This window comes from the organism of the source record quoted next, unplaced genomic scaffold (genome assembly GCF_019419815.1).
Source record: "Pyrus x bretschneideri cultivar Hongxiangsu unplaced genomic scaffold, Pyrus_bretschneideri_v1 Contig18, whole genome shotgun sequence".
Taxonomy (NCBI): domain Eukaryota; kingdom Viridiplantae; phylum Streptophyta; class Magnoliopsida; order Rosales; family Rosaceae; genus Pyrus; species Pyrus x bretschneideri.
Genome location: NW_025999479.1, coordinates 5,934,795 through 5,950,992, shown reverse-complemented (window position 1 = coordinate 5,950,992; position 16,198 = coordinate 5,934,795). Strand labels below are relative to the sequence as shown.

Sequence of the window (16,198 nt, the reverse complement as noted above, 5' to 3'; positions counted from 1 at the left end):
TCCAAAACAATAGCCCAAAAAGACACATTGAGAAGATCGAGATTGAAGCTTATAAGCATTGTAAGGTCTAAGATAAGGATAGATAGCTGAATCAAAAATTCTTATAGAAGAGATGTCAGGTGTCTTGTTGAACAACATGCTAAAAGGAGACTTCATCCCAAGAATGTGAGCTGGCATTCGATTAATCAAAAACACAGCATGCGCAACAGCATGATACCAGAACTTGAGAGGCAATTTTGCAGCAGTCATCATAGTAAGAGCAGTCTCGACAACATGCCTATGCTTCCTTTCCACTAAACCATTCTGTTATGGGGTGTAAGGACAAGAAATAAAGTGTAGGATACCATGAGTATGAAGATAGTCCTTAAAAACATTACTCAAGAACTCACCACCACCATCAGTTTGAAGAACTTTGATCTTACTATTAAATTGATTCTCAACATAAGCACAAAATCGAACAAAAAGACCAAAAGTTTCTGATTTATTCATTAAAGGGAAAATCGATACAAATCGAGTAGCCTTATCTACAAATGACACATAGTATCGAAAACCCTCAAGAGAAGTAACAGGTGAAGGTCCCCAGATATCACAATGCACTTTATGAAATGGAATATCAACTCTATCTATCTTTTCTGAAAAGGGCAATTTACTCATCTTGCCACTAAGACAATCAGAACAAACATGAGTAGTTACATCACTAGCTACTAAGATCTGAGAACTCTGTAACATGGCTGCTAGAATGTCATTAGAAGGGTGGCCCAACCGATGATGCCACAATGAAGACTTAACAGCTTTTCCCAATAACGCAGAAGAACAAAAACCACCTGGAGTCAGTAGCTTGGGGAACACATGTACAGGAATCCGAAACAAGTCATTATTGCTACTCTTTCCTTGGTAAAGTACCATCCCTGTGGCATTGTTCTGCACAAAGAAGTTTAAATCATCACAGATAAACCAACTATGATTATCTTTGCATAACTATTTTACAGAAAGAAGATTAACGGTCAACATGGGAACATGTAAAACATTACGAAGATAAAGATTATTAGGTGGATTTTGAATAGTCACAGTGCCAACATTTTGAACATCTAAACCTATACCATTCGCAACAATAATCTTCTTATCTCCATTATAAGGAATAGCAGATTCTAATAGATTAATATCAGGACTCATATGATGTGAAGCCCTAGTGTCCACTATCCAACACTCACCCTCAGAAGCAGATTGTGTAGGTAAATCAGGCACATTTGACGACATAGGAACTCTAGGAATGTCAGAGAACATATTAGACTGTGAAGCCTGAGTTATAAAGGCAGGAGCTGGTGAAAAACCTGAAGAATAAGACTGCGCAGAAGTGTTGCCTGGAAGACCATAAGGAATATGATATGCAGGAGAAGGCCTCGAAGGAGAATACTGAAAGACAGAGCTTAAATCCTGATAAGCATAATTGGCACTGAGAGAAGGAGGTGGAGGAGCCCCTTGATAGGAAAAGTTTCCCTTATGTCTACAGTCAACTGCAATGTGACCCATTTTTCCACAAATCTGGCACTCCTGAGGTGGTTGAGTATTGTCATTTCGATACAAACAAGTGACTGCAGTATGTCCTTTCCTTGAGCAAATCTGACACTCAGGAATAACCTTTTGCCTATTTGATGTATTGCCAGACCAAACATTGCCATTTTTAAAACCATTAAACTTGGGTTTAAAACCTCGGCCTTTATAACTTGTAGTATTGCCATAGGACCGATTGTCTTGACCACCAAAAGTGTTCCTATTAGGTTGAAAATTATTTCCATGAGGCCCATTAGACTTGCTGAGAAAAACCAGTAGGTTGTGAGAAACTAGGAGACTGAGAAAACCCAACATTGGAAGAACCAGGAGCTACAAAACCATATCCATAAGGTTGAGGAAACTGAACTGCAGACGCTGAAGCACTAGAAGAACTAGAAGAACCAGTCATAGGATTCAATGTAGGCAACCATCATTACCATACATTGCAGCCATAGTATGAACAAGAGACTGCATCCGAGTCTCAAGATTCTTTTCAGCCCCTAACAATTGTGCCTGAAATTCCTTCAGTGTGATTGGTGTGTCTCTTGCTAGAATGACTGTTCGAATCATGTCAAAATCAGGTGGAAGACCAGTCAACGCCGCTATAACAATATCATGATCTGAGACTTGCTCACCAGCAGCAACAAGTTTATCTTTAATGACCTTCAACCGCAACAAAAACTTGTCTACACTATCACCACCTTTCTGAATAGTGTGCAACTCAGCCTTCAAATGATTAATACTAGCACTAGAAACAGCCATATATCTGTCTTGTAATGCAACCCAAGCCTCATGAGAAGTTTTAGAACCAACTACATGCTTCATAGCATCATCACTAAGGGTAGCAATGAGAAGACTTAACAAAGCCATATCGGCCTTAATCCAATCTCTGTGGGCAGTATTAATTTCCTTGGTAACACCTAACTCAGGAGTCAAAACATATTTAGGAGGGCAAACAGAATCACCAGTGAAGTGATCAAACAAATCATACCCACGAAGTACAGAACACAACTGAAAGTTCCATTTGATGAAATTATCATCATTCAATTTGATAGTCAACATCCCTAAAAGACTCTCCAACTTCACCGATTCAGACATGATTTGGTAGGAAAGAGACAATTACAGAAAGACCCAGATGGAACCAAAATAACCCAGATGAAAAACTTTACAAAAAAAAAAAAAATCTTGAAATCGGAAAATTCTTCAATCAAAACTGTCAGATCTTGATGAACGCAATGGTTATCGACCTTAATTCATCAAACGGCATCGGCCTTCAGAACAAATTATTATCAACTCAAAAACACTATCATCATCAAACGAAACAAGTTTGGCATCGGCCTTCATCATTACAGAAATCAAGATTGTAACAGACATAACTATGATACTGATTCCAACAAAAAAATACCCAGAAATTCAACTTCACAAAATTCTTGAAACAGCAAAGAACAGAGAAAACCTCAAGAAACAGAGCAGCGGAAATCCGTCCAAGATCAATTGCGCGAGCAAAAAAGGCTCTGAGATACCATATTAACAGATGAAATCAATCACCAACTTTAACAATTGAAGAAGAAAAGAGTATACGAAGAAAGCTTGTAGAAGAAGACTTGAAATCTTTATATCTATTTGATTAACACTGAATGAATCTTAAGAATACAGAGAGGGAAAAAATGTCTTTTTATATCTACTTCTAAACTGCTAGGCGTATCACATAAGCTAACATAAAAGCTATGCTGATGTGGCAATTGCTGACATGTCACATATACTCAATACTTATTACAAATGTAGGTGAATCTTGGAAAAACACTTGAAGTACTTTCTAGAAGAGGCACATAAGTGGTATTTCTTGCATGAAGCACTTCAGGTGCTTTTGGAACCCAAAAATACTTTCACCAAAAGCGCTTTCAATAATTTCAAAAGCTCTTCCAAATAAGTCATAATTGAACATGAGTGTGTAAGACAAAACAATCCAATGTAAATGTGTGATTTCATTGAAAAATGACAAATACTTAATAGTCTAATAACATACAAATCCATGCCATTTAGCCAAATAGAAAACTAGACAAAAGAATATTACTATTGGGAAGTGGGATGTTCTTGTTTTGTAACTTTGTTGGTTGGTGGATGCATTAAGGACATAGTAAGATAGGATAACAATATGTCACCTATTCAGCAATCCGAATGCATGAATGTACTTGAATCTTTCAAAAATTTTGACCCCTCGGACGGACTGATAGGGCAAAAATAGTGGTAGTGGTACATCCAAAGATTAGTTCAACAACTATGAAGATTAAGGGTCCTCTAGAAATTAATTATTAAAGTAGGAACTGCCCTTTTCTCAATTCTCAATTTTGTTACCCTACCAAACCCCTGCCGTGGAACATCCATCAAATTGTTGTCATTTTATGACAATGATCTCTTTCAATTCACCAGCTAATATCACAACATTCTAACATGCATACACTATAGATCAATCAAGTTCACCTATTGTTGGTGGGGTTGCCCAATTTATCCGGGAGATTAAAGAGTGTTTAATTTCATCTTGTACGAGGATAATGAATTATTCGCTCATCAATTACTAAAATACCCTGCTTAGCTAATATCGCAATCATTTTTTATTTTTATACATAACTTACTCCTTATCCTTAACTTAGGCTACTATTGATTTCAATGGCAATATGAAACCCTGTATAAGTTTAAAACAATATCATTTTATTGGAAGTTTGTGTGTTTTCAAAATATTTGTATGAACAAAAAAAAAAAAAAAAAAGAATGGATTCATAACAATTTTTTATGTATGCATAGATACAGTTTTTTAGTGAAATAAAATTCTTATGCCAAACCAATTCATGGTATTAAAGAATAACCCTAAAATATTCAAAATATTACATTTTCCTTTCATTTTTTAAGACAAGAAACTGTCAACGAAGATGAGATGAACCCTAGAGAGCAAGATTATCAGAGAGAGAAGCTGATTGCATAGAAGAGAAATCGAGAGCTTTCTTAGAAAAGAAGAATTGAAATTGTAGTGTCCTTAAGAACGAATGAATTGTGCACTTCACAATATTAGTGCAAAACCTAACTATGATAGCTTACAACAGCTTATGACTGCCTATCTAATTAATTGACACTTGTCAATAGCACTACCATTGAACCTATGCTCTTAATATTCCCCTTCAAACTAGGTACTAGAGAACTGAATTCTAAGATTGGAACAATGTGTCTGAAATAATGGAGCAGAGAGTCCTTTTGTCAGGATATCATCAAACTATTCAGTTGAGGAAACAAACTAAACTTGCAATAATCTTTTAGTAACTATTTTCCCTCACAAAATGAACATCAATCTCAATATGTTGTTTTATTTTATTTTTATGTATACCTGGATTACAAGTAAGTGCTATAGTTGAGAGATTATCACATAACAAACTTGGAGGCACAAAAAATGGAACTTACAGAAAAGTGACTATATGTTTAATCCAATTAAGTTCAGCATCAATGGTAGACAAAGATCTATACACTACTTCAATAGAGGATCTGGAAATAGTTTATAGTTTCTTAGAGGACCAAGAAATAAGATTGGAACCCAGAAACAAAAACATTGCAGTAGTAGATCTTCTATCATTGGGATCACCTGCCAGTCAGCATCACGGAAAGCCCTGATGTTCAAATCCCCTTTAAGATAGTGTACTACACAGCCCTTTGTTACTCTGAGATGTGACAATCCGTCCCTAATTTTACGATTTTATTAATTTTAAAAGAGTGAATTGACAAAAATGCCCTTATAGGTGAGGATGTTAACTTTCGTTGACCAGCATGTTGTGAGACATATGAAACATTCTTTTAATGTATCCTCATAGTGCTCGTCACTACGAATACGTGGGTGTAAACAGAATTGAATTTGGAGCTACGATGGAGATTTTATGGACTTATGAAGTTCAAGGGCATTTTGATAAATTCATTATTCTAGATAATCACCATTCATTATTTTATTAATTTTTTGTGTAGATTTTCTGCATGGAACCCACCCACGTGGGGTCTCCTATTCCTACTATCCCCGTGTCATTTTTTCTCCCATACTCTCTCTCAATTCACCCTCACCCGTTTCCTTCTTTCTCTTTTAGCTCCCTTTCACATCTCTCTTTCTACAAGTGCAGAAAGCCACCCACACTGTACCACCCTCGCTAGAACGACAAGCATCGCCACACCACCTCGCCATCTTCGGCGAGATTCACCAAGCCAATACTTGAACTCTCTCTCTCTCTCTCTCTCTTTTTCTCCCTCTCATTAGTTTCTCTCGCATGGACTCTCACTGCTCACGGCTCGAGAGGATTCCGGTGAGGACATGATGTTTTCGACAAAGGTAAACCCAAAATTAACGTCAATCATCTTAGATAACTGATTTGTTTGTGATTCTTGACTTATTTAAGAGAAATGTCAAAGTTTTGGTTCAGAAAAATTCAGGGAAAACTCTCCCCTAGTTTTTTGGCAGCTTTTGAGCCTTTTTCCAGCCAACTTCGGCCACGGCTAAGGAAACCAAAGGTACATTTTGGTTCCTTGTTATTTGAGCTTTGATTTGATATATTGGAATGTTAGGTTTAGTGAAGACTTTGGGTGGCCGGAGCAGGGATTTATCCGGCAGTTGCAGCGGCAATCGGCCGGAGAAGAAAGAAAAATAAAAGAAAAAGAAAAAAAAGTTCTTTAAGCCCAAAACCCGGTCCAAAATCTTTGCCCAAATCTTTAGTCCAACCGACCCAAACCTTTGGGCCAATGTTCCAGCCCAACCTGGTTTCAAATTAGGCTTAGAATATTCCTCGTGTTGACTTTTTTGAAATTTTGTCGGAAACCTTACTAGGCTAATTTCGACATTCTAAGTCCGTTTTTTACATCCATTTAGTGAAATTTTGAAGTTTTAACATATTGACTGTCTCGACGTCTCTGTTGACCATTGACTTTTTAGTTGACTTTTTGTAAAATTTACCGGGGATCCTCCTTATCGTATTTCGACACCCTGATTCCAAATTTGTGCTCCGTTTTCTCAAATTTGATCATTTAAGTTGAGTTTTACTAATGAGTCCCAATATTATGCTTAAGTGCGATTACTATTGGAGACTCTGACTTCTTAGCTTAAACGGATGTGACATTGCAAGTAACTGTCAGTGGGTCTTTTCTTTTATATAGCATATATATATATATATATATATATATATATAATTGTTAGTTTCCATTTATACATTTCATAAAGAGTTTTCTACAATACGCCTAGATTAGCATGACGTTTATAAGACTTGGCACATTGATAGAAATTATGAAGTTATGCTACGTCTTATAGGATGCACATGTATGCGTATTATTGTTGATGCCATAATTATATTTACGGCTATGAATGATATTATGTTGACTAGAATCATCGAATCACTATGGCATGATTATATTTATGTTATCTGCTCATCGTTTACTGCACTGGTGTTAGTACTCACCCAGTCCAGGGTTAGTCTTTCATGTGTATGTGCACATCGCATCGTACACTCACTTTGGATCCATTGTAGGTGCCAGTCTTGCCCTAGATTGCTATAAGTAATTAGGACTCGTATGTGCTGCGCATAGCACCAGTCTTCTCATGATTGTAGTACTAGAGCGTATATCATTGTTACACCCAGTCATGTTCATGTCAGAATATCTCTACATGAACTCATGTGTCAGCATGTGTCGATAAGCACTCGATATGATATGTTTGCTTATGCAAGATTATGTGATTACATACGTCATGTATTTATGTACGAATTTTGTGACGTACTGTATTCTTGAGATATTGCAGGCTATGGTAAGTATTTTCATACTATATGTAGTATGTATATTTTGGAAGCTATACTTGTTTTATGGCGAGGGGTTATAATGTTTTGAAAAAAGGTTTTTATAAAATTTTATTTTTAGGCTCACTCACCCTTGTTTCTCGCCCCTCTAGGTTTTAGTAGCTGAGCTCACATATCGACGAGGACTCTTAGGCTCACTCACACTTTTGGTCCCTGATAGCACTAATCTTCTTAAATGTACTAGTTATCATTTCGGATCTTCAAGAGGAAGATTGATTTCTGTTTAGTCCGTTCTAAAGTAGATTATTACCAAAGTCCAGATTTCCGGCCTTACGATATTCTAACCAATACTAGCCTTTAGAATTTCTTTTAGTGATGTACTAGTCATTTCAACGAGCATAGGCACAAGTGTACGAGTTGTTATACCTACGATCAATAGAAATCCTCGAAGTCGTAAGTATTTTCCCTAGAATTAATGAAACCACCTCACCAGACCAGTCATTTACCAATCGTTCGAAACCATCCACCTGAGCGGGCTCTAACCTGTAATGAGCCTACGGTGGTGCCACTAAGTGACGATATTATCCGATATCTAAAAATGTCAACTAGTATTCAGGCGGTATGTTTTCTGATACTTGACACATGCTCGTATCTAGGAGTGATACCTTTATGCCAGAATGCCGGTTCACAGTTTCAGGGTAACGAACAATATCAAAAGTATCGTAGATGCGTTAATTAGTGACATGACTAATAGACTGATTAACAGTGACTACTTGAGCCGAATAAACTAAATCTTGGAAACTTAAGAGCAAGTTGTGTAGGAGGACCATAAAGTTGTAGTTATGTTAACCATTTTACCCATCTAGGTAACCAGAACATTCTCGACCAGTCACCTTTCTGATCACCTCCACAGACAAACATTACAATTGAAAGATGAGTTGAAATCACGCTGTAAAAGTGAATTGTGTATCGAGAAAGCCACGAACACCCATTAGTACGTGTCGTAGAGAAAGGAAGTAGTATTTTATGTTCCGAGGATGTATACCTTTGGCGTCAATTCTCAAATTTTACCTTGGATATCACTAAATGGTGAAGTGAAATACACTATCGATCCACTTTCTTGTACTACACCAATTTTCCTTAAGTCTTTTCAAATAACTCCTACATCATTAAGAGAACTTAGTTACGAAAGCTTACCAATTAGGAATTTATGCAACCAAACACCTTATCTAGGGAACCTCGAACCTATTAGCGAAGGTGAAAGACCAAACCTTAGGATCGTACCTAGATTTTAGCAACTCAATTGGGTGACGATTAAAATCATTAACCCATACTTCGAATTGATGGTCTACCCAACCAACTTTTGGAACTCGAGTTTTCTTCCGTAGCTTGTCGAATTCGTAGTGGTCTTACTGATGACTTTCCCACCTACTTCAGCAATGAGATCAAATTTTCTAAACACCGATAGTCAGCTTTATACCAAATTTCTCAACTGTCAACTTTGATTAAATTGGTACTTTTTTTGGGAGACGTGATCTCAGTAGACAATATTATTTTCTTTTTCTCAAAAGGTTGTAGCAGATGAAAGTTGAAATCCTTAACAAGTCTTGTGAAATTCGAGATATCTCTGGTTTTGTCGATTTTATCGACAATTTGTTAGCGATTTTTCGGCTATAGTGTCTTTCCTCACTTATGACCAAGGAAAGTTAATTTAGTTTAAGATGTTGGATATGAATAAAGTTGTTGAAAACTGAAGTGTTGTCTCACCTTACCTTTGTTTTACACCTTTTGATGACATTGATCATTTCAAAATCCATGATGACGTTTTCTTTGGATGTTTTGGCTGTGTAGATGCCACATGACGGAGTGTCACTTATTTTTCCCAACGGTTAGAACCGTTCAAAATGAACCACCTTATTCATGACTTAGAGTCAACAGGTTACCATCTTTACTTGAAACCGGATAACACTTCTTTGTGGAGAAATGTGCCTAAAATCTTTATCAACCTTAAACCTTTTAAATACATCTTCTTTTGAGAAGAGCTAAATTCTAACAACGATGATGGAGATACCGAATCAACGCCTACAATTACACCATCGTGTATCACCCTAATTGTGCAAACGCAGTTAATGAACACATTTAGCTTGTCTTATTCCATTTCAGTTGGAATTCACGAGTATTGATATGGTGTTACCTACAAACCATCAAGAAATCGTTTGAATGGTTGTAATCACTTCCTGTATCCAAATGGAGATGGCGAAATACCACCATACGCTTCTGGTATAAGGCATCTCGTACAAGTGGAGAATATGAAAATGTTCAACGACAAGTCAACTCACCTTTTGTTGGTCCAGATAGACTGCATTTTAGATCTCTTGATAAAATTGCTCATTCTTAAATTTATCGGATTTTCTGGCATTTCGATCAGCATCTACTCTGATTGTGATTCCATATTCACCTATTTATGCCGAAAGGCATTCCAGTCGACCTTAGGTATGCTTCTACCCTACTACACTTTGTATAGTTTCTGGGGCAGACAGATCGTCTAGAAAAATTGCTCAGACGTTGAAATTTTAGTTGCGACCATTAATTACTCAATCACCTAACAGATACTCTACTAAGAAAATCTTTATCATTGGTGGTTGAATTTTTCAGAAGTTACCATTATAGCGAGATGTTATACATTTAATCTAGTTACTTTGTACTCTAGATTTGATGAACTTGTTTTGACCCTCAAATTCTTGAGTGTTCTTTTAGCTTTCTTGATATAGTTTTTTTGCTAAACCCAAGTGGAAAATAATAAGAATCTACTTGCTTTGGTATATGTGACTTACAATGTTCGGTTGCATAGTGAGGGGCAAGATGGTAATATTGCACCTTCGGGAATTATCTTCTTACTTATCGTGACAACAGTGAGTTATCGGTATTGCGGGCCACAGACTATAATATTGATAACTTATTTGTTGGATTCGTTAAGCAAGTGGACAATTAGGCCGTTTACGTTATTTTATTTATTTATTGTTTGAGCTTGGCCCAAAGATACTACACACTTATTCTCGGAGTACGATACACTATGAGTGCGTAGGTGAAATCTTTCTATGTTCGGTTTTGACGATATGTTACTATATATGTATTTTTGACTTTATGTTTTAAGAAAGGATTTTAAATTTTAGTATTGTACTGAAGGAGAAGGAAAGTTTTTATCTTTGAGTGTTTTATGCATAACAACTTATTTCAAATTTTGGGGACGAAATTTTTTCTAAGGTGGGTAGATTGTGACAACCCATCCCTAATTTTACAATTTTATTAATTTTAAAAGAGTGAATTGACGAAAATGCCCTTATAGGCATGGATGTTGACTTTCGTTGGCCAGCGTGTTGTGAGACATATGAAACATTCATTTAGTGTATCCTCATAGTGCTCATCACTACGAACGCGTGGATGCAAGCAGAATTGAATTTGGAGTTATGACAGAGATTTTATGGACTTACGAAGTTCAAAGGCATTTTGGTAAATTCATTATTCTAGATAAATACCCTTCATTATTTTATTAATTTTTTTTGTGTAGATTTTCTGCATGGTGGAACCCACCCACGTGTGTCTCCTATCCCTACTGTCCCTGCTTCCCTCTCTTTCTCTCTCTCTTTCTCTCTCTCTCTCTCTCTTTCTAAGTTTTGTCTTACCTCTCTCTTTCTACAAGTGCAAAGAGCCACCCACACCATACCACCCTCGTCGGAACGACAAGCATCACCACACCACCTCTTCATCTCCGATGAGATCCACCAAACAAACACACACACACTCTCTCTCTCTCTCTCTCTCTCTCTCTCTCTCTCTTTCCCTCTTGTTAGTTTCTCTCGCGTGGACTCTTTCTGCTCATGGCTAGGATGCTATTGAGCGCATATTTTACTATTTATTTTCTCTCGAAAACTACATTTTCCTATGATATTTTGGACTTAGATGAAATGAATTACCTAGTGTTGTGCTTTTATAGTTATATTAATAAGTTGGAGGAAAATAACAGTTATAATTCCTTATTTTTAATTAAACCAAGTGGTCTGTTATGATTTAAGTATCTACTTATTTGGCTTTATAATATACTTATGGTCTACATTCATTTCTTCTGATTTATGTGCAGTGTAGGTCACTTATTGGAATTGGAGAAGCCTTCAGCACGTATTTATTTCATAGATCACAAGTCTATGCAATACTGAACTGACAAGGAGAAGAAGAAAAACAAAAACAAAAGAAAGCTGCATATTTCCTCTCCCATTTTCCAGGGTTAGCCTCCATACAAAACCGGAATAAAGAGAGATCTTAGTGAAGTTAAATTGGAGAGAAATATGGTGAATCACCTACACAAAGTAGTTTCAAATTCATGGGTCTTTGCCAAAAGCATAATTCGGGATATTTGGCTGCACAATTTGTTCAATTCCAGAGGAAGTCTGATCACTTTCAGCCATGGTGGATATCTATTTGGAGATGAAACTTCAACTGGAATTGAGCGGATAATTAAAGAAGGCACAGAGGGGGTTTGCAACAGCAAGTAGACTAAAGGTACAAGGGAAAACGTTGGCAAATGGAGAAAGTAATCAAGGTGTGTTTATTGTACAAAGTGGCTAGTAGATAATTGAAGAGTTCTTCGGTTTTCTTTTCTTCTAATGTTGTCAATAAATGGGTTTTAACTCATTGTCAGTTACAGAGAAGAAAATTAAAACAGAAGAGGAAAAAGAAAAAGGAACGGATCAATTATTCACAAGAAAAGAAAAGGGTAAACGGCAGCGGCAAACCAGGGGATTTTTTAGGCCTTTTCTAAAATAAATTTTCTTATTATTTCTTATGGATTCAGTACCAATTTTGATTATGTTTTGGAACTAATTTCATTTTGCTAGGGCTATGATGTAGCCTAACCATGATTGCTTAATGTTTCAGTTTAATTATTTATGAATTTGCATTCCCTTGAGTATCATTTTGCTGTGCTTATGAACTTGATTTTAATTCTTGTGATTAGCTACCACTTGGGTCTCAATCGAGTGTATGTGATGCAAGTTAATGCATATGCCATGTTGTTAATTTTGTTTTAGCGGTACCATGAATTCCTTGTTGTAGATGCACTACTACAAAAGGGGATATCATTGGCGGTCGCAAAACCGACAACAAACCCCAATTACTATCGGATTTTTAGTAAAAATCTGACATTAAATCGTGCAATATCGGATAGAGGAACCTACACCAATGCTACCGTCACAAAAAGGGTATTGACGTCGCTTAACCCCCTTAATCCGCCACCAAGAAGCAAAGTAATATAAAATAAGAAAGAACAACAGCTTCGCTTAAAAGTGACATCAAGGCTTGCATCGGATACAAGCGACATTAAGTACCGACGTCAACTAGCAGCTAACAAATAAAATACTCAATCTCTTGTCGGTCTTAACCGACATTACCCAACATCTTGATAAATAAAATAATTATCATGCATTCCTACATAGATTGTACATGGGATGCAAACTCACAGATTCAATTTATTCAAGAATTTGACGGGGTCTTTGGATGTAGAATTTCTTGTTAAATGTATTCTATTTCATATAAATAAGGAAATACAAATAACATATATATAGGAGCTATTATAGAACTGGTTACAAGATGAAGATAAAAAAAACTAACAATTACATATAATACTAATCAGAGCTTCATGCTTGCATATAATACTAGCAGCTACCATGATGCTTTCCCGTGCTTGCCTTTGTCGAAGACCATAGATTTTGTAGCTCCATGCTACCATATATAATGCTAGCAGCTCCATGCTACCATGCTTGCCATCAGATTAGTGCTCCAATACTTTACTACTTTAACATTAGGGCTCTAATCTCTATAGATTAAACTTAGGTTTTATACCTTCAAAAAATTATGGATCTGCGAACCTGAGTGCATGAATCGGCAAGGGAGGGTGAAAAGTTTACCTTTGAGTGCGTTGGCACGAAGATCGGTATTGTTACCTTTTTGGTGATGCAGTAAATCCATGGCTGCGAGGTCTCATGGGTTGATGATGGAAGATTAAGGTTTGGTTTGCAGAAACAGAGGTTAGGGTTTGAGAAAATGTGGAGAGATGAGCTACGGTTTTAGGGTATGCTTGGAAGAAGGGAGAGATAAATGAGGGAGCTGAGCCTCTTGAAATTGGGAGACTGACATCCTCTTTTTCATTTAAAAAAGGGGGGGAAATATCCCGCCCAAAAGAGAAGAAGATGGAGGGATGGGAAATGGAGAAGTTGAGGAAAAATAGAGAGAATATGAATGAGAGAGAGAGAGGGATAAAAGAAGGTTGAGTGGGTGGGTACAGAGAGAGATATTATGGAGACGGAAAAGAGAGGCAGTGAAGAAGAACCAATTAAAAAAAAAAAGAAGGAAAGAAAGAAAGAAAAGTGAGAGAAATGAGGCATGTGTATCAGAGATAGATAAAGAACCCACATGAGGGAACCAGCCAAATAGAAGGAAATTAAAAAATGATGTGATGCACTGATGTGTGTGTAAGAGAGAGAGTCACGTGAAGTAATGGGAACCAGCCAACATTGGGTTTTAAACTATTAAAAAATAATTGTTAGTGTCGGCTACAACCGATATTGGGTTTTACAATATTTAAAAACTATTATTAGTGTCGCGTAGAAGCAACACTATTCATAATGCGACGTGATTTTCTTTTTAAACGACACCACCATTTAACAAGATTAAAATTTATGTCGGTTATAAGCGACATTAATAGTTTATGTCAGTTATACTCGACAGTAATTTCAACATCATGGAAAGGGTTGACGGAAATATCTTATCTACCACTTTATTATATAAAACCAACACCAACCACCGACACAATAAGTCACTTCTGTAGTAGTGATGCCATACACTAGGTTTCATTCGGTCTTTTATAGTAGTGATGCCATACACTAGGTTTCATTGGGTCTTTTAGTTAGTTCCCAAATTGTTAATGAACTTGTGTGTGTTTAGTAGTCTAGATGCCATAGATTATTAGCACATATGAGTATACGTAGTAATCTAGATGCCATGGATACTATATGAATTAGAGGAACTAGATCGTCAAATTGGATGTTTATTCGTTAATAATTAACTGTTTGAATTAAGTAGGATTGGTTATGGTGAATCGGATGCTCTAGTGCTTTTCACAATTGAATTATAATCTGTTTTCTTTGTCGTTGTCATCACTTAGCTAAGTTTATTTCATTTTATTTACAATCACCATTTCAAAATTCTTATTCAAATCATCAATTTTTCTTTTCCAATTCAAGTGAAACTTAAATTTAGTTAGATAGTTAGAATTACATTCAATCTTAGTTGGAACGATCTTGTGCTTGCTTACTATATTATACTGTGATTAGTACACTTGTGAGCATTAAAATTTTGGACTTAATTAGGTTGATTTCGATTAATCTAATTTTAGCAATAGCTGCCGAGCTCCATTCGAATCCAAGAGGATTCCGGCGAGGATATGATGTTTCCAACTAAGGTAAACCTGAAAAGTTAATGTTAATCATCTTAGATATCTGATTTGTTTGCGATTCTTGACTTATTTGAGAGAAATGTCAAAGTTTTGGTGCAGAAAAATTTAGGGGAAACTCTCCCCTAGTTTTCCAGCGGCTTTTGAGCCCATTTCCAGTCAACTATGGCCACAACTGAGGAAACCAAAGGTATATTTCGGCTCCTTATTCTTTGAGCTTCGATTTGATATATTGGAAGGCTAGGTTTAGTGAATAATTTAGGTGGTCGGAGCAAGGATTTATCCGCCGGTTGCAATGGCAACTGGCCGGAGAAGAAAGAAAGGAAAAAAAAAAAAAAAAGGTTCTATAAGCCCAAAACCCAGTCCAAAATCTTGGCCCAAATCTTTAGCCCAACTGGCCTAAACCCTTGGGCTGATGTTCTAGCCCAGCTCAGTTCCAAATTGGGCTCAAAATATTCTAGGAATATATATACTCCTAGAATATTCTTAGAATATTCTTTGGCATGTTGAATTTTTCGAAATTTTCTCGAAAACCCTCCTAGGCTAATTTTGACGCTCTGAGTCTGTTTTTGACATCCATTTAGTGAAATTTCGAAGTTTTAACTTAGTGAATGTCCCGACATGTCGGTTGACTTTTTAGGATTGATCGTTGACTTTTTAGTTGACTTTTTGTAAAATTTATCGAGGACCCTCCTTAGCTTATTTCAATGCCCTGATTCCAAATCCCATTTAAGTTGAGTTTTACTAATGGGTCCCAATATTATGCTTAGGTGCACTTACTATTGGAGACTTCAGCTTCCTAACTCGAACGGATGTGACATCATAAGTAACTGTGAATGGGTCTTTTCTTTTATATAGCATATATATATAATTGTTAGTTTCCATTTATACATTTCATAAAGAGTTTTCTACAATATGCCTAGGTTAGCGTGACGTTTATAAGACTTAGCACATTGATAGAAATTATGAAGTTATGCTACGTCCTATGGGATGCACAAGTATGCGTTTTATTATTTATGCCATAACTATATTTACGGATATGAATAATTCTATGTTGACTAGAATTATCGAATCACTGTGACATAACTATATTTATGTTATATGCTTATCATTTGTTGCACCGATGTTAGTACTCGCTTAGGCCAAGGCCAGTCTTTCACGTGTATCCATTGTAGGTGCCAGTCATATTCTAGATTGCTATAGGAATTAGGACTCGTATGTGATGTGCATAGCACCAATCTTCACGTGATTGTAGTACTAGAGCGTATATGATTGTTACATCTAGTCTTGTTCATGTCAAAATATCTCTACATGAACTTGTGTGTCAGCATGTGTC

At 36.4% G+C, this 16,198-nt stretch overlaps 1 protein-coding gene and 1 long non-coding RNA gene across 2 annotated transcripts; one reads left to right on the top strand and one right to left on the bottom strand.

Annotated features, from left to right (window-relative positions):
• Positions 1–1,804: 1,804 nt before the first annotated feature.
• On the bottom strand, positions 1,805–2,649 carry LOC125476231. The gene is made up of 2 exons (XM_048582092.1): positions 1,994–2,649; positions 1,805–1,943 (listed from the first exon to the last, which is right to left on the bottom strand). The coding sequence occupies exons 1-2, from the start codon at positions 2,647–2,649 to the stop codon at positions 1,805–1,807; spliced, it is 795 nt and encodes a 264-aa protein (XP_048438049.1).
• Positions 2,650–5,643: 2,994 nt separating this feature from the next.
• Positions 5,644–12,327, top strand: LOC103945738. The gene is made up of 3 exons (XR_666997.3): positions 5,644–5,908; positions 5,989–6,087; positions 11,497–12,327. It is a non-coding gene; the product is annotated as an uncharacterized LOC103945738 (long non-coding RNA).
• The last annotated feature ends 3,871 nt before the right edge of the window (positions 12,328–16,198 follow it).

Coding starts and splice junctions, on each gene's coding strand:
- LOC125476231 (XM_048582092.1), bottom strand. CDS start 2,649: ATGTCTGAATCGGTGAAGTTGGAGAGTCTTTTAGGGATGTTGACTATC. Junction 1,944..1,993: donor GTTCATACTATGGCTGCAAT/GTATGGTAATGA, acceptor TGGTTCTTCTAG/TTCTTCTAGTGCTTCAGCGT.